General features: G+C 37.9%; 4 protein-coding genes and 1 long non-coding RNA gene across 10 annotated transcripts; 1 reads left to right on the top strand and 4 right to left on the bottom strand.

Annotated features, from left to right (window-relative positions):
* Window positions 1-175: 175 nt before the first annotated feature.
* On the bottom strand, window positions 176-4,698 carry bpgm (2,3-bisphosphoglycerate mutase). Of its 2 annotated transcripts, none has more exons than XM_086073601.1 (3): window positions 4,616-4,698; window positions 2,940-3,556; window positions 176-1,299 (listed from the first exon to the last, which is right to left on the bottom strand). In XM_086073601.1, exons 2-3 carry the CDS (start codon window positions 3,538-3,540, stop codon window positions 1,124-1,126), a joined length of 777 nt encoding a protein of 258 aa, XP_085929727.1. In that variant the 5' UTR covers window positions 3,541-3,556; window positions 4,616-4,698; the 3' UTR covers window positions 176-1,123. The 2 variants fall into 2 exon arrangements, with proteins under 2 accessions (XP_085929727.1, XP_085929728.1); XM_086073602.1 differs by having other exon boundaries at window positions 2,940-3,540; window positions 4,616-4,695.
* Window positions 4,699-4,815: 117 nt separating this feature from the next.
* LOC147175538 (uncharacterized) lies at window positions 4,816-14,047 on the top strand. The gene is made up of 4 exons (XR_015094573.1): window positions 4,816-4,862; window positions 5,487-5,670; window positions 5,966-6,107; window positions 13,734-14,047. It is a non-coding gene; the product is annotated as an uncharacterized LOC147175538 (long non-coding RNA).
* On the bottom strand, window positions 5,392-7,703 carry LOC147175540 (troponin I, slow skeletal muscle-like). Its single transcript, XM_086073196.1, has 6 exons — window positions 7,671-7,703; window positions 7,455-7,493; window positions 7,242-7,373; window positions 7,078-7,167; window positions 5,943-6,116; window positions 5,392-5,663 (listed from the first exon to the last, which is right to left on the bottom strand). Exons 1-6 carry the CDS (start codon window positions 7,701-7,703, stop codon window positions 5,577-5,579), a joined length of 555 nt encoding a protein of 184 aa, XP_085929322.1. The 3' UTR covers window positions 5,392-5,576.
* On the bottom strand, window positions 7,765-12,579 carry LOC147175539 (troponin I, slow skeletal muscle-like). 3 transcript variants are annotated; one of them, XR_015094571.1, is made up of 6 exons: window positions 11,944-12,066; window positions 11,733-11,864; window positions 9,870-9,959; window positions 9,321-9,494; window positions 8,050-9,231; window positions 7,799-7,835 (listed from the first exon to the last, which is right to left on the bottom strand). XR_015094571.1 is itself a non-coding variant. In XM_086073198.1 (6 exons), the coding sequence occupies exons 3-6, from the start codon at window positions 11,835-11,837 to the stop codon at window positions 9,145-9,147; spliced, it is 456 nt and encodes a 151-aa protein (XP_085929324.1). In that variant the 5' UTR covers window positions 11,838-11,864; window positions 11,944-11,985; window positions 12,064-12,579; the 3' UTR covers window positions 9,028-9,144. The 3 variants fall into 3 exon arrangements, 2 of the variants coding, with proteins under 2 accessions (XP_085929323.1, XP_085929324.1); XM_086073198.1 differs by lacking the exon at window positions 7,799-7,835 and having other exon boundaries at window positions 9,028-9,231; window positions 11,944-11,985; window positions 12,064-12,579; XM_086073197.1 differs by having other exon boundaries at window positions 7,765-9,231.
* LOC147175537 (troponin I, slow skeletal muscle-like) lies at window positions 12,742-16,622 on the bottom strand. Of its 3 annotated transcripts, XM_086073200.1 has the most exons (7): window positions 15,734-16,622; window positions 15,143-15,184; window positions 14,930-15,061; window positions 14,775-14,864; window positions 13,704-13,874; window positions 13,512-13,619; window positions 12,742-12,798 (listed from the first exon to the last, which is right to left on the bottom strand). In XM_086073200.1, exons 3-6 carry the CDS (start codon window positions 15,032-15,034, stop codon window positions 13,533-13,535), a joined length of 453 nt encoding a protein of 150 aa, XP_085929326.1. In that variant the 5' UTR covers window positions 15,035-15,061; window positions 15,143-15,184; window positions 15,734-16,622; the 3' UTR covers window positions 12,742-12,798; window positions 13,512-13,532. The 3 variants fall into 3 exon arrangements, with proteins under 3 accessions (XP_085929326.1, XP_085929325.1, XP_085929327.1); XM_086073199.1 differs by lacking the exon at window positions 15,734-16,622 and having other exon boundaries at window positions 13,704-13,889; window positions 15,143-15,687; XM_086073201.1 differs by lacking the exon at window positions 15,734-16,622 and having other exon boundaries at window positions 15,143-15,197.
* Between the last annotated feature and the right edge of the window lie 476 nt (window positions 16,623-17,098).

Here is a 17,098-nt window from a genome sequence, read left to right as displayed (position 1 = left end):
CTCATGGGAAATGTGGTCTTCCTTCAGGCATAACATTACCGCTTTTGTCCATATGGCGGCGCCATAATCAACGTAAACTAAAAGTTCCTTACTGTTGCTTTAAATCTTATCGTGGTATATGACTTATAATAGCTTTTGTAAATCAAGCCAAAGAGTGAGGGAAACACAATTCTTAATGTAACTTCTTTATTTGCTTCACACAAAAAACAGTTATTCCTACCGATTGAGCTTATTTTCCCCATAATGCAATGTTGAACATTAAGACAACATGCTACAGCTTATCAGTTTTTTTTCATCATTTTTGCCATGTAAACTCATTTTGTTGAAAAACAACAGCTGACGTACAGTAGTGCCTCAACCTTTGTACAATTTGCTATTAAATCCACACAACTTTTCTATCCCTTTCCCAGTGCATACGAAACAAGAGTGGCAGTTAAAAAGCAGTAGCAAGCAGCCGGGGTTTCACAGCAGCGGATTCGCTTTACATTCAATGACGCGATAGTGCTGTTGGAAGACATAATGATATTCGTTAACTCGAAAGTGCTTTTCAGCATTTTTGTAACAGTACATCAATCGGGTAAGTGCATCAAAAAATGACAAAAACAGTAACAACGCCACCACTGAAATGTTTTAAAATCAACTGACTGAGCATTCTGGACTGACCACAAAGGCGTCGCAGTCTGTGTGGTTATTAGTCATCCTACAGTATTTTTTAATAATGCAAAAAAAAGGTTTGTTCCTCACCTGGGGCGTTTATTTACTCAACTCTGACATCACCTGTTGTGTATTTCCTTGCGGTAAGTCAACAGGGAGGCGTCGGTACATAGCAGATTGACAACACAGAAGGCAAGTAGTAAAACAAATGTAACAGAACAGACTTTTAAAAATGTAGCACCACATTTGAGCTAGAACCAAAAATCACCACGTTAGGGTTGTCAAAAACGGAGACAAAACAAAAGCAACTGACGAGCGTATTCTCCACAGTGGTAGGTCACACGCGCACGTTCATTTCACATTAAGACTTTCTCCCCTCTTTTGTCAATTTCAATCAGTTCCTTTTTCCTAATTCTGATATTAAGAAGGAGTTATGCCACCGTTACTTGAAGAACGTCTTACGTCCACTTCAAGTTGATGCTTTGGCTTTTCCCTGATCCTCCACCTTTTTAATGGCCGCCTGGATTTTCTGCTGGTCTCCCAGTAGCTGGCGAGCTTTCACAGGCTTCAGCTGCGCGTCCAGCTCCAGCAGCACCGGAATCCCCGTCGGCAAAGTCACGCCGGCGATATCCTCGTCCGAAATCCCTGTCGGAAAAACACAAAATGGGAATATTAATGTTGAGCTCGCCAAAGTCGTTTTGAGGACACTTTCAAGCCTAATAATCTTCCTTTGTAACTCCAGTGGCAATACTAATGCTCAATTTTGATCGATTTATTTGACAATACAGCAAACTTGTTTATCATGGGGATACATTCCAATACACACAACAACAAAAAAAACCTTCTGCCTCTTAACTAAAATGATTAATTTTAAAATCATATTTGCGATGCCCGAAAGAAACCATGTTCGGCCACTTTCGTATTTACCCCATGAACATTTTTTGCTAACAAACATACAGAATACACTTAAATTAAAAAAATATGCTAAAGTTTTTGGGTAGCTCTATATTAAAAAATAATCAAAATTAAGTGTGAGGCAATGATTCACTACTATTGACGGTTATAGACGTCAAAAATTCATTTAATCTATTTATATTAGTTTAACATTTTTCTCCACTTTTGTTAACAAGAGTTATGAAAACCTAGATTTTTTTTTATTGTATTACAACAGATATATAATTTGTGATTAATCGTGAGCTAACTAGTAAAGTAATGCGATGAATTACGATTACAAATTGTAATCGCCTGATGCCCCTAATTTGTAATAATCTTTTCTTAAATAAAATAAAAAAAGATTCTAAAAAATTTAAATACAAATAATTAAAAAAAAAAATTGTTTTTAAAAAGATTATTAAACATTAGGGGTGTCAGGATTTTAATCGTAATTAATCGCATGACTTCACAAGTTAACTCACAATTAATCACAAATTTTGTATCTGTTCCAAATGTACAAAATAAATTCTAGGTTTTCATACTCTTGTTAACAAAAGTGGGACAAAAATGTTAAACTAATAGAAATTGTTCAAATGAATTTATGACGTCTATAACCGTCAATGACAGTGAATGAGTTAAGCAACAACTAATCGTAATCGATAATTCGTTTTTGATAATCTTGTCTTTATGACAATATAGTGCTATTTTTCTTTTTTTAGGAACACCAAAATATTTGTTTTTCAGGGGGCTGGAAAAGAGTAACAGCACTTCAATTCACATCAATGGGAAAAAAAGATTGATCCAATACTCAAATCGATTTCACACTCTCACTGTACTTTGTAAACTAATAACCCCCACAGCAAATGTAAAGTGAGTGAGTGGCCTACAAGTACAGTATAATTAAAGGTCAATGTGGATGCTCTGTAACCTAAACTAAGTGGCCTTTTTGAGCAGGGTCAAATGTCCATTTGTGGCGCAGCGCGACACTTGACAAGCGCAATCATGTGGGAGCTGCTGCTCAATATATAAACAATGAAGGCAGATATTTGTTTTATTATATATATATATATATATATATATATATATATATATATATATGAAAAGGTTTTGAGCTTTAGCACTGATAGTTTTCACCATGGAACCTTTGGGTGAGCACCGTAAGTGCAAAATGAAGTGATGGAATTGGAAGTGTTAGTGGAAAAAAAGAAAGACAGCAACAGAATAATGAGTTACGGGGAACCAGAAACTGCACTGAAGTATGAAACTCTTCTTTGTGAGTGTCATCACGTTTTCGTTTGCCCATGCAAACTTTTAATAAATCAGGCACTGAGTGTGTCAGCAGTGCAGAATACCTTCCAGATGTTTGAGCAGAGCCCTGCAGCTGTTCCCATGAGCCGCGATGAGCACCGTCTTGCCTTGGCGTATCTCGGGTACAACAGCGCGTTCCCAATATGGCAGCAGCCTGTCCAGCACCTCCTTCAGGCTCTCGGCCCGAGGCAGCTTCTCCTTGTCCACGTCGCACGTGCTGTATCTGCGATCGGTGTAGATTTCACCGAAGTACGGGTGCGATTCGTCTATGGGAGGCGGCGTGACGTCGTAGCTCCTCCGCCACAGCTTCACTTTCTCCTCCCCGTGCAGGGCGGCCATTTCTGCCCGGTTCAAGCCTATCAGGGCTCCGTAGTGGCGCTCGTTGAGCCGCCACGACTTCACCACGGGGACCCACTCCTGCCCCATGGCCTCCAGGACCAGCCAGGCCGTCTGGATGGAGCGGCTGAGGATGGAGGTGAAAACCAGGTCCAACTTGTAGCCCCGCTCCTTCAGGAGCCGGCCGCAATCCTGGGCCTCCTTCACGCCGTCTGCGCTCAGCTTCTGGTCCACCCAGCTGCAGAAACGGTTCTCCCGGTTCCACGCCCCCTCCCCATGTCTCAGCAGAAAGAGTTTGTACGTGGACATCTGCAGAAACACAACCCTGAACATACACATTAAGTTCATAAATAATCAATACAATTCTCAGGGGTACTCCAGCTTCCTCCCACATTCCAGAAACATGCATTTTAGGTTTATTGAAGATTCTAAATAATGGTCACAGGCATTGTAGTTCAGGGCCAGGCTAGTAAAGTCATAGCATAATAATAATATAAGTATCAATAAGTGTTTTTGCCTTTACAAAAATCTTGTCGGACAGATTGAACCTATCGAACCAATTTTGGCCCGCGTGCCATATGTTTGACACCTGCTCTAAATTGGCCATAGGTGTGATTGTGCGCATAAAAGCTTTGTTTTTTGTGATTGGCTTGCGACCAGTCTAAGGTGTACCTCACTTCTTGCAACAAAGTCAGACTTGTTCAAGTTATTTTAAGCAAGACACCCTGTGGGGAAACATAATTGAATCTTTGGAAATGTCCAAATTGGATTTCCACAATATATATTACAATTAATACAATATAAAATGACAATTAATGGGAATTATATGAAAATATTGAGTATTTAAAATTGCAAATTGAGAGATGACCCCCCCCCCCCCCACACACACACACACACACACACACACACACTACTACTGTGGCCTCATATGAAAGACCATTTAGAAAGGTTGTTCATCCTTTTACATCTGATGGAAAGCATTTAATAAAAAAATATAAAAAAACAACGACATTTTGTTACTCAAGCTTAATTTGGATGCACGCGAAAAGGGTAAAGTTGATCTCAGGAGGGCTAGAAGTGAACCCCCACACTATGAACTGTACTATTATTAGCGTTTCTATATGAGGAAATGAAGCGAGCTTGCCCTGTAATCGCGTTAGTACACGCATCGATGAAGTTGTTTGATGTTATCGCCATTATCTTTGATGTTTCCACAACAGGCTTTATTTACTACGACAAGCATGGCTGCTAGCACCCAGATATTGAGGGGAAGGGGAAAAAAAGCACCCCAAGCGTGTTAGCAGCATAACAAGCAGGCAGTCAGTGGCTTTTACGCAAACAAAATAAAATAAAATAAAACAGTATTGTGAGTAGGCCGGCTTACCCTATGTAGCTTTTAAAAGCGGTGGGAATGTGGCGGCGGCGATGTTGACAAAATTTAGCCCGGCCATGAAAGCGTCTGCTTGATGGATGGTGATTGGCAGCTCGCTTGTCCAATCCGGATAGCGGAGCGCTGAGCATCGGATTGCGTCATGCCCAAATTTGGATGAGGACTACGCCCATGTTAATTTGCCACAGAGTGAGCCGATGACGAAAGGGAGGGGCCATGTCATGGCGCCAACAACCTAAAGGTTTGGTTTCACAATTGCTTACAAACCTCATTTAAGCTTCTCCAGTAACTTCTTGGTTTTCGGAGTTTGTTGCAAATGTTTGTTGTTAAGTGTTGCAATAGTTTGAAACGGTGACATTAACAAATTAAAGTACAGTGGTAGGAAGTAACGTAACAAAAAGGTATTTTTCTTTTTCAGCTATCTGTGCTTTACTTTAGTATTTTTTTCTCCAAATTTTATTTTACGTCCTATATTTGAAAACACGTATGTTTACTTTCTACTCATAACTTTGTCAATATTATTTCACCCTTAGTGGATAATGACCCAAAATGTAAATATACATTTTCACTACTTTCAAGTGGCAAAAGCTAACATATTCCCATAGTGTTAAATAAATCAATTCAAATGTCCCCTAATATTTACATTGGTAACAGTAATCACATTTGTAACACTTCTTAGGTGAGTTTTCAAAATGCAATTTAATTAAACAAAAAACACAAGCATAGACACAAATATTCACTTTTTTATGAATACATCATCCAGACTCAAATACTACATAAAGCACATGTTAATACTTAACATGATGCTCACTGCTGTTAAAAGGAAAGACACACTAGTGTTTGTTGTCATTATTGTCTTCCACAGATTTTCCAGATGACTAAAAGTGTTCACTGAAAAATGAGCGACAGTCACTCGAGCCATCGGCTTCAACCACAATGTGGAGTGGCCTGTTGTCTACTGTCCAGCATTGAACAGCTTCATTCTGCCCTCCATACCCGACATGGATTCCACGTTCTTGCGCCAGTCTGTCACTTCCTCTTTCTGTAAGGTACAGTAAAAAATAATAATAATAATTTTTTATCAAATCATCTTAATTGTATGAATTTTCCCAATTTCATACTTTCATATTTAATGTTAACATAGACCAAAAGTTACATTTTGATTACATTTATAACTTTTGTCTCAAACAGGGTACACACACCATCACCCCCCCCCCCCCCACCCCCCGTCATGTGTGGGGATGTCTCATATTTTCAACATCGATTTAGATGTTAAAAAATCAATATGTGTGTAAAACCAAATTCCCAGACAAACTCTCACCTTCTCCTCCTCTTTCTTCACAGTCTTGAGGTTGGCTTTGAAGTCGACAGACTCTTTGACTTTGGCTCCCAGCAGTGCTCCCAACATGGCGTCTGCGGACACCCTCACCCTCTTCAAGTTCGGCCTCTTCATCTTGCCCTTCAACTCGTAGATCTTCTGAGACAGGTCCCGCAACTTTTTTGTTTCATCCATAAGCCCCAAAAGAAAAGACACTTGTTTACTATTCATCAAAAATAATCAGGTGATACACACGTTCTTATCGATTTGTTAGCTAGAGCGCTGTATTCGAGTACTGTGTGGTCTTTGAGCCATGCCTAGATGTATACATTTGACGGAAGAGCATTATAATCTAAAACATGAGCAATTACAATTAGATAAAAATTAAAAAAAAAGTTAATCCTTCAAAAATCTTTTCAAAAAATGGGGCTAATAAGTTTAATAAGTTGCCCCAACAACAACAAAATATTTGCTTGTTTTTTAATTACCAAAAAATCAGCAAATAGGTGAATCTGTGAGTATGCTATCCACTATACAGTATGAGTCTCCCATCGGCTTTAGGAGTGGGAATCTTTGAATGTTTCACGATTCGATTCCAATTTTTGGGTCTGCGATTCGTTTCAGAATCGATTTTTAATTAAGAACGATTTTTTTTCCCCCACAATTATTTTGATTGACAATGATTTTTGCTTCAATCTATAGATGTGCAAAGAATTGTAATAAGCTACTCCAGTCTGACTCGCTAATGCTAACTAGCGCGCTACTCACGGCACTTTTATCACTCAAAAGAGCTCTACGCTGGAAAAAAAACTTTTATTGGAATAACTTGATCATGACTTTTTCCTTCTACTCTCTAATGTGGCTACAACTTAAGAGTGTATTAGACCGCGTGGAACCACACTGCCCCTCAGTGGCCAAACTGGGTACAACATGAACAGCACTCCCAATAAAGGCACACACAGACAAAGGCAAGACGGTATAAAATAATTTAAATAAAATGTATTTTGGGACATTTAAAATCAATTCTGAATCATACTAAATGAGAATCGAATTTTGGGCACATGCCTAATCGGCATAGACAAATAAATTGGTTTGTACTATTGGTACCATAGGTTAATAAGAAAACTGGACCACATACCTCTATATCACTTTTGGTCACCTTTAAAGCAATATCATAACGATCCTCATCGACGACATCAATCTTCTGGTGAAGCTCTTTGCAAAGATTCTGTAGATAGAAATGATAAAGTACTGTGTACTGTTACATTACAGTATGGTTCGATTTTAACGTTGACAGCATACTTGCAGTTCCTGTGTAGACAAATCTGACATCTGGAGTTCTGGAAGTCTCTCAGTCAGGGTTCTTTCCCGTTCGTCTCGTCGTACTTGCTTGTCATTCTCCAGCATCACCATGGCCTTCTTCATCATTTTGGTCTAATTGCACAGCAATTTGTACATAAAATGACACCCCAGCCAAGCAATGACCATAACTTGAGTAAATGAGTATAGTCGTACCTTCAAAAACAGTCTACGAGATGCAGATATTTTGGGTCTCTGGAAAAGAACACAGTCTATTCAGACTTTTTGTGTTCATGGTGCAGGTTAGTGTGAGGATTACCATGTTTTTTGTTTTTTTTAGTTAGTAGTAGTAGTAACTGTTATCTTAATCTTGGCAAATTTTGAGTATTTGATCATGCAAATGAATTACTTTTGAGAGTAAATTTGACTTACCGAAGGCCTGAGCACGTAAGCAGGAGGCGACATTGAGACATGTGGAGATTACAGGTAAAGTTAGTTACTTTTTAAAACATTTACAGTTCAAATATGAGTAATATTACAAGAAAGCTGACTGATACTCACGCATCAGACATAGTTAAGCTTTTCTTGTGTTTTCCTCTGTCAAGGGAGAAAGGAAAATACATTTCAAAAACATTTGGTAGACAAGGTACGACTTAAAATATTTGATGCTATTCAAATGAAGTCAAGACCTGTGCAGGTAAGCTACAAAATGCAATCAAAGAACATTTGATAAAAATAAGATGAAGATTGGACAGAGACTGTTCATATCACATACATTCTCCAAGCGTCATGTATGTCGTTTTTTTCTTACCTTGTACAATATGTGACAAAACTACTGGCCGGCAGCTTTTTCCAAGATGAGAAGGGCACAAAGAGGCTGCATATATAGATTCCCGTGCCCTTGTGAGTGGCTCTCCAAAATAAGGCACTCTGTTCTCACCATTCTTGCCCGCAGTCGTGTACGAGGTGTGAAAATGTCCACCTGTGAGACTTTCTTATGGACTGGTTGGTCATAGAGCGCCACATGGTGGGTTTGAAATGAATGAATGAATGATTCCCATGTTGCTCTTTTGTCAAAACAAAATTAAACGGTCATCATAATACAATTGTTAACTAGAAATAGTTTTTTTATGTACCACATAATTAACTGTCATGTGAGTGTAAATCAATTAACCGCTATAATAAAAGTAGAATAAAGTAAAAACACCCACCATTTGAAGACACGTACTATAAAGGAAACAGGAAGTCATTTGCAGAGCGATACTACCACCTAGTGGCATTTTTTTAGGTATTGCCAGAATGAAGTCTTCTCGCGTTCCAGGCCAGCGCCAAGGCCCTCTTGGAATTGCTACTTATTATTCTTCCAAAGAATGAATCTCCTTTTCGGGGGGGCCTCAGCATGGCAGAGGACTCGCCAACTCGATACCATTCATATCGACCAAACAACTCACTATATTTTGTGGATTAAATGAAAGCCACTGCCGCCATCATCAAGGCGGCCGTGGCGAACTATAATACTGTAGTGACCTGTCAATTTGGCTTTAAAAAATTCCTTAGTTTGAAAGTGACATGCATCAAATTCTATTAAATATATACATTAAAAAAAAAAAGTAAGGATAGAATGATGGCATTAACCAGCCTTATGCATAAAAATGTTCATTTTATTGCATGATTGTTGTCAAATAATTACTACATGCTATATTTTGGACCAAAAAAAAAGTCAATTTTAATTTTATTATCATTACCATCCCAATTGTTTCTGGGCATCTCAACACTATAAGGAAATACTGTACTGCACACTTCTACACAATCTACAATAAGTGTTATGTAAAACCATTTAAGCCATGTTACTGTTCAGCTATGGTGGTCACACACAGTGGGTTTACTATTTGTCCATCGTTTGAATCTACTGTCCAGCATTAAACAGCTTCATTCTGCCCTCCATACCGGACATGGCCTCCACATTCTTACGCCAGTCAGTCACTTCCTCTTTCTGTTTATGAGAGGAAAATCATCAAATCAATGAACGCTGTCTTCATTTTACTTCACTGCAGCGTTGAAGTGTAAATAAATGGATTTTACCTTCTCTTCTTCCTTCTTGACGGTCTTAAGGTTGGCCTTAAAGTCCACAGACTCCTTGACCTTGGCGCCCAGCAGCGCTCCCAACATGGCGTCGGCCGAAATCTTCACCTTCTTAAGCGTGGGTCGCTTCATTTTACCCTTCAGCTCAATGATCTTGGCAAAAAGGTTTTCAAGCTGAAAGAAACCGTTGAAAAATTATTCAAGTCCATGTCGTCAACCAAATTCCCTAAATTATGGCCACCCTTAACTCATTCACTGCTATTGACAGCTATATACGCGACTTAAAGATTATTACAAATTTGGGGCATCAGGCAATTAAAATGTTTAATCGTAATTAATCGCATGACTTCAATAGTTAACTCACGATTAATCAAACATTTTATATCTGTATTTCTAAAAATGTATTCTAGGTTTTCATACTCTTAACAAAAGTAGAAAAAAATGTTAAACGAATAGAAATTGTTCAAATTAATTTTTGACGTCTATAGCCGTCAATGGCAGTGAATGAGTTAAAATGGAATAGATCGCCGAAGAGATGAATTTCCAAACCTCTACGTTATTCTTGTCAACCTTGGAGTTGATATCATAGCGCTCTTCGTCGGCCATGTCTATTTTATGGTGCAGTTCTTTGCACAGAGCCTATGAGAGAGGAGAGAACCTTCAGAGGTTGGGAAAACGAGAAATGTGTAGTCTGTATGATGTATTTAAAAAAAAAATAATAATAAATTGATGTAATACTGTTGTAAAGTGTCCCAAACATAAGTGTCATCCATTTTTTGCACATACAAAAATAATAATAATAATAATCTCAATACTTGTAAGTACTTCCGGATGCCACAAGATGGCAGCAGAACTTTTTTCTTCTTCTATTTTATTTTTATTTTTATCAGAGAGCCCTGTTAAAAAAATCAATGGACTCTTTGCACAAATCCACTACTTCCTGAACTCAATACCACTCCTTAATTTCCCGTCTTTCATGAGTGGACAAATTGATTAATCCAGGTGTGCCTGACATCAGTAATTACCACCACAATGGCCAGACACACCTGGATTCATCCGTTTGTCCAATCATGAAAGACAGGAAACAGAGTAGTGATGTTAAATTCAGAAAGTAGTCGAGCTGTGCAAAGAGCCCATTCATAACCAAATTATAAACACTTTAATGTATTGTTAACCCTCCTATTATGTTGCAGATTAAATTAGCCCGTTTGGAAAATGTAAAAAAAACAAAAACTTGGCTTTAACTTTATCTGCTGGCCTTCATTTTTTTCCTTTTAAATACTTAAAGCATTGCATTGCGTTATGTGATATTTTGTTCATGAGTAAACATTACAATGAGTCACAATGACCCTTGAACATTGTTAAGAAACAAACGCAACAGGAGGATTAAATGTTGCCAGCAATGTATTAAAACAAAATTGAAACATTTAATAACAATATATTAAAAAGAAGACGAATCCAAAAGAAGAACCCAAACAAAAAAAAAGACTCAAGGACAACGTTGAAAGGTGTCAGTATCAAATATGTCCCAAACAAAAGTGTCATACATTTTCTGCATATACAACAAATAAAATAAAATTTAAATTAAAAAATCTCAATACTTGTAAGTACTTCCGGATGCGACAAGATGGCAGCAAAACTTTTTTCTTGTTTCTTTTTTTGTTAAATCAGAGATCCCTGTTAACAAATCAATTCATAACCAATTTCTAAACACTTTAATTCATTCACTGCCATTGACGGCTATAGACGTCAAAAAATTATTTGAACTATTTCTATTAGTTTAACATTTTTTTCCACTTTTGTTAACAAGAGTATGAAAACCTAGATTTTTTTTTTTTTAGAAATACTGATGCAAAATGTGTGATTAATCGTGAGTTAACTAGTGAAGTCATGCGATTAATTACAATTAAAAAATGTTAATCGCCTGACGCGACTTAAAGATTACTAAAAATTTGGGGCGTCAGGCGATTAATTTTTTTTATCGTAATTAATCGCATTACTTCAATAGTTAACTCACAATTAATCAAAAATGTTAAATCTGTTCTAAATGTACAATAAAAAAAAGTAGAAAAAATGTTAAACTAATAGAAATAGTTCAAATTAATTTTTTACGTCTATAGCCGTCAATGGCAGTTAATTAGTTAATATATTGTTAAATTCTAAAACAAAATTGACAAATTTAATAACAATATAATAAATAGAAGAAGTTTAAGAAAAAAATGCAACCCCCAAAAAAAGACTCAAAGACAACATTGAAAGGTGTCAGTATCAGATATGAAATTCAATATCAGCGGCAGGCATCCCCTGCTGTGAACATTGTGTGTGCTTGGCAGCGGCGTGTGGAACATTCAGCACAGCACGCTGTTTGAACGGAACATGATGGACAGGCGAGACACGGCACGCACGTTATACCTGAAGGTCCTGCACTGACAACCCAGACAGCTGCAGCGGCGGAACTCTCTCGCTCAAAGTAGCTTCTCTCTCCTGGCACTTTGCCTCCTTTTCCTTCTCCAACATCACAGTTGCTACCTTTAGCAGCTTGGTCTGAATTGAAGGGGAGGGAGCGGGGAGAAAGTAGCCCTTGTGTGACTTATTATTGATCAAATGCAGTGTAAGAAAATACCTTGAGGGTCAGTCTGCGAGATGCTGAAATCTTGGGTTTTCTCTGCTCAAACATTCAACATTTGCATTAAATGTTACAAATCAAAAACAGTTAACATATCGTTGAAAAATAACGGCTTACCGGTCTTTGGCGGACATTGAAGGGCAAACAAAAAACAAGTTAGAACGTGAAGAAAGTATTCTAAACACAAATGTGAATGAGAGTCATATCTTACGCCTCTGACATGTTGGAAGTCTTTTGTCTGCAAAAAAAAATTGTAGCATTGAAAAGCACATTGACATATGACACTTTTTTTTTTCTAGAATAAAAAACAGTGACAGAATGATGCTCATTTGAACAATCAAATGCTTGATATTTGTATTTGAATATAAATAGACTTCAGAACTACCATATAACAAGAGGCCATGCATTAAATTTTTGTCATTCAAACATGCATCAATTCAAATCAATTGCATAAATACTTCAGCTAAAAACAAATCGCCATGATAAATCGACTCTTACAATGAAGAAAAACTCATCATACCTTCCCTTGTGTGTGCAAAAGAAGCTGTTGAGGTGCGCAGCGTCCGTCTCGAAGTAACAGGAGGAACCTCAGGTCACGTTCAAGGACTCCTTGTGTGCCCCCATGAGTGGCTAACTAAAATAGAACTCTTGTGCCAAGGCAGCAAGCAAATCAGGATGCTGTCGAGACTTTTTTTTTACCGTTTGTATTATAAAGCTCTATTCATTTTGTAATACGTAAAGATGCTGTACAAACTGTACTAGGCAATAAAGACAAAAAAATACAAAGCAGAAAAGTGGGTTCAATATTTTAATCAGAGTTGTCCAAATTGGGAACAAATTTCAGCCCCAAACCTGTAAAAAAAAGAAAAAATCATGATTCACTTCACTTGCCAATTCAATTTATACGATTAACCTTGAAATGAGTACATTTTTGTAAATATAGTATTAAAATACAGTTGTGCCTTGAGATACGAGTTGAATGTCATTATTTTTGCCCTAGCGTCAAAATAATTTCTGAAAAATTATGAATTTGCTTCTTCAACTCTTTTTTTCTCCTTTTTTTTTCTTTTTTACAATTTTCCACAAGATGATTAAAGACTAAAAGGGGTACAGAAAATGTGGTAATGATGTCACAGTATTTCTCTAATTTGGTGCCCAATGGGCAATTTTTATCGTCTTTTTTTTTTTGTGATTCCCAAACGGTGGTACTGTACTTTAAAAATAATAATAATAATTTTTAAAAATCACTAAATGTTCAAAATGCGCATAATATTAGTGGGGTTTTTTTTAAATATCCAGTACGGTACATGTGTTAAATCCAGTTCAGTTGTATTTACAATTTACGTACAATACTTTTTTTTTTTAATACTTAGGTACATTTTTTATTTAACTTAAGTACAATACATTTTAATTGAATCATAATTAAAGTTCCGTTTTTAGTTTTCTATACTTAAAAGCAGCGTTGAATTAATGTCCAAACTGTGCGTAACCTTACAGCAGCTTACAATATAATAATAAAAATACTTAATGCAGGTCATGATGTGTTTTTTTTCACACCTACTCACAAGCTCCGATGACTTGCTTGGCTATTGTCCGGCGTCAAACAGCTTCTTCCTGCCCTCCATGCCGGACATGGCCTCCACATTCTTACGCCAGTCAGTCACTTCTTCCCGCTGGAGAGCATAATCATAGTTAGATGCTGTCAGTTAGCTTATAAATAAATACAAATATTTATTATTACTTAGTTAGAACCTTACTTTTTCATCCTCTTTCTTCACTGTCTTAAGGTTGGCCTTGAAGTCAGCCTTCATGAGTTTGGAGGGGTCCGAGTACGCGCCCAGCATGTCGTCGGTGCGTTTCTTCACCCTCTTTAAGCTGGGACGCCTGACCCCCTTCAGCGAGACAATCTTCTCTCTCAAAGATGCAATCTGTGGTGACGAATACTAATCGATTACTTGGTCGCGTTGTCCTTGCTATGCTATATTATAACAAACGTGTTTTATTGATGTATTTTGGCAGTACGGTCGAGTCGACCCACTGCTCTTCACGGAGGATAGGTGTAAATCCACGAATAATTGACACTCATTGGGTCCTGGATCTGTTCAGATGCAGTCGTACTGATATGTACGAAAGAGATATGATGAAATCTGTCAAATGTTAACACGTTTGCAACGTGCCTTTCTAAGCTTAGCTTGGATGATAGGCGTCTAAGTGGGTCACACAATAGTGTGAATTTGTACACGAAGACCCACCTGCTGCTTTTAAATTAGCTGTGTGGGAAACCGACCCGTTTGTGTGGCGAGGTCCTTTTTTATTATGCACCTGGGGTTTCCAAATATATCCTCACCTGACACAAATTGTCAATTGTGTCCATCTTTTCTTTTGGACAACGTAACATGTTATACCCTATTTACTGCAGTGCACTCTATACTAATAACCACACAAATTCAAATGGTCACTATGACAAGGATTCTGCTTTTTGGGCCTGTTTGTAAGGCAATGCCTTTCCACAAATGGCAAAAATTAATTAGCTAGAGCTGTGATTGCTTTTACAAAAGGTTTTGTATAACAAAACTTGTACAAATGCAAAAAAAATAATAATAAGTAAAAATCACATTTGAAATAAATGGGTAGGCCTAAAAAAAAAAAGTTATCTGCCCAATAAATCAAGATTGATTTGAAATTTCACGCACGAATCATTCTCAGTGTGCTGTAAACAAATATCCGAATGAATTGCTAACCAATCAATTCTTAACACCTGGCTGGTGGTTAGCAACAAGTAGCAGGCACAATTCAAATGTCCACAGACTCCTCTCGCTCAATCATACCTCATTTTCATTTTTGTCCACCTTCAGCGCTATATCATAACGAGCTTCGTCGGTGGCATCAATCTTTCTGTGCAGTTCTTTGCACAGTTCCTGGAAAGGAAGAAGATGTTAGCAGTGTGTTGAGTCAAAACGAGGACGTCCGTAAGTCTTGCTACCTGAAGTTCTTGGACTGACAAGCCTGAAGTCTTCGGCCGAGGGAAACATTCACTGAGGGATCTTTCCCTCTCCGCTTTTTTCTCTTCACTCTCAGCCAAAAGCATGGAAGCGGCCTTCCTCAGCAAGACGGACTTTAAAGTAAGAAGTAGGAAGTCTCATGGCATTTTAGGAAGATGATATTCAGTGGTTGTCATAACATCTGCTGGACTCACCTTCAAGTGAAGTCGGCGTGTGGCTGAGAATTTTGGTTTTCTCTGCGAGGTAAATGACTACGCTTTATAGTTTATACATCTCGTTGGATTAGCTTAATGGGGTGAATGCTGAGAGATAAGCATGGATTTAAATGCAATTAAACGGTGCTGCGCTAATATGCTAATGCTATACTATGCGGCTGTACATGTTTGTTGCACATTCAACTGGTCTCAGACAGTTGGGGAGCAAATATACAAGGATGGATGTATGTATGTTATCGGTCGCATCCCATAGAATGGTTAACTGATTAACAATAACTTGGGTGGGAATGGCTATCATAATTAATCATATATCTTTGTTTAATTATCTATGCCAGCGATGTATAGTGACAAGCAAAACAATTAAATGCTGTTCCACTACATGGAAGAAGGTATTTCGTTACATGGCTCAGTAAAGGTTGGAAAACTGTGCACTAAATTACGAAACATTTTTTTCCGTCTAATGTGGGCGGAGCGTGGCTATCAAAGTATGATGATCATGTCGAGGATTCGGACGTCTCTCAACATTCACAAGAAAATGTCTGATTTGAATTTTATTTTAGTCATACTCACCGGTCTTTCATGGAAAATGCGACGGGCAATCAAACACAACAAAAAATAACTGTATTAACATCAAAATATGATGTAAGGAAATGATGCAATAAATGACAGTACTCACCCTTCAGACATATCTGCAGTTTATTGTTGCTTTGGAGTGAAAACAAAGATTATTTTACTATTATTTTGTATGATTTTATTTAGCTTTGTCATTTTATTATTACTTTCGATGCATGTTAGTATCCTTACACGACTAGATAATCCTTCCTATTGTTACAGAGGAGGCTGCTGAGTTGCTAAATTTGACAACATGATGCCATGGGATCAAACGGCTGCCAAAGCCCTCAATGCTCAATTTCTAAAAGCAGTGTACAGTACAGCCAACCTACTCAAATTTAGACTTGCATAACATCTACCTACTCCGTTTTAATCATCTTTTTACTTTTCTCACTTAATCCATTTTTCATTTTAACTGAATATTGACAACGAGATGTATAAATGCCTCTGACACAATATAATCACAACCAGTTAAAATGATGACAGGCTGGGTCAAGTGTGGATGACCGTTTGTGCGAGCGAGCTTTGCAGGTCACAAGCGCAAGTCAAGCACGCCGTAGCCATTCGCCAGTGCGTCGGCGGGTCAAGTCTCGGGTTACTTCCTCACTTGAAGAAGCATGGTGAGATTATGAAGGCGCTTGGCGTGTAAATACCAGCTGGCGAGAGGCATTGACGGCTCCCCTGCATTAAATCCCAACTAGTTTCAACGCAAATAAAGTGAGCTGAGGGTCGGCCAAGGTCCGACAAAATCTAATTAATTTTAATAGCAGTATCCAACTTACCTTGAATGCGAAGTCAATAAAAATGACAGTGATAGGAATCAAACAAGCACACAAATGATTTCTACATTAACACTCTCACTTCTCTCCATGCAAATATATCACCTCCACTCCCACCCGACTATTGCTGCATCACAATGGAACCATTCTGGATCCGATCCAGAGCCAGGACACATTATTGCATGTTATTGTGCAGCACAAGGACGCACTTGATACAGTATGTGCCTCAGCTAAGTGGCAGCTCAGTCATCCTCTCTGAAGAGATCAGGTGCTCCAAAAATGGTTGGCGCTTGTGCATCGCTGGCTTTGGCAGAATAGAATTTGGCATCACGCATCACATGACAACACAGCAGAGCATTTTTAATAATGCAGTTGTCACACATTGTAGATGTACAGAGGATATAAAAAGTCTACACACCCCTGTTCAAATGCCATATTTTTGTGATGTAAACAAATGAGACCAAGATTGTCATCATTCCACAACTTTTCCCACCATTAATGTGCTATCACCTATATTACTCAATTAAAATAAATGAGATGGGAA

Source organism: Leptonotus elevatus, chromosome 4 (assembly GCF_054856555.1).
Source record: "Leptonotus elevatus isolate MCC_2025b chromosome 4, RoL_Lele_1.0, whole genome shotgun sequence".
Classification (NCBI taxonomy): Eukaryota; Metazoa; Chordata; class Actinopteri; order Syngnathiformes; family Syngnathidae; genus Leptonotus; species Leptonotus elevatus.
Note: the sequence above shows the minus strand (reverse complement) of the source record. Positions and strands in the feature narration are given on the sequence as shown.

Bases quoted from the DNA above. Each gene is read 5' to 3' on its own strand.
- bpgm (XM_086073601.1), bottom strand. From the start codon at position 3,540: ATGTCCACGTACAAACTCTTTCTGCTGAGACATGGGGAGGGGGCGTGG. The intron at 1,300-2,939 runs GTATTCTGCACT...TTTTTCCGACAG, and splicing joins TCTGCTCAAACATCTGGAAG to GGATTTCGGACGAGGATATC.
- LOC147175540 (XM_086073196.1), bottom strand. From the start codon at position 7,703: ATGTCGCCTCCTGCTTACGTGCTCAGGCCTTCG. The intron at 6,117-7,077 runs GTATGTGGTCCA...GAAACAAAAAAG, and splicing joins TGACCAAAAGTGATATAGAG to TTGCGGGACCTGTCTCAGAA. The intron at 5,664-5,942 runs GTGAGAGTTTGT...TGTACCTTACAG, and splicing joins TGAAGAAAGAGGAGGAGAAG to AAAGAGGAAGTGACAGACTG.
- LOC147175539 (XM_086073197.1), bottom strand. From the start codon at position 11,997: ATGTTTGAGCAGAGAAAACCCAAGATTTCAGCATCTCGCAGACTGACC. The intron at 9,495-9,869 runs GTTTGGAAATTC...GGTTTCTTTCAG, and splicing joins TTGACAAGAATAACGTAGAG to CTTGAAAACCTTTTTGCCAA. The intron at 9,232-9,320 runs GTAAAATCCATT...TCTCATAAACAG, and splicing joins TCAAGAAGGAAGAAGAGAAG to AAAGAGGAAGTGACTGACTG.
- LOC147175537 (XM_086073199.1), bottom strand. From the start codon at position 15,034: ATGCTTTTGGCTGAGAGTGAAGAGAAAAAAGCGGAGAGGGAAAGATCC. The intron at 14,865-14,929 runs GTAGCAAGACTT...CTTCCTTTCCAG, and splicing joins TGTCAGTCCAAGAACTTCAG to GAACTGTGCAAAGAACTGCA. The intron at 13,620-13,703 runs GTAAGGTTCTAA...TATGCTCTCCAG, and splicing joins TGAAGAAAGAGGATGAAAAA to CGGGAAGAAGTGACTGACTG.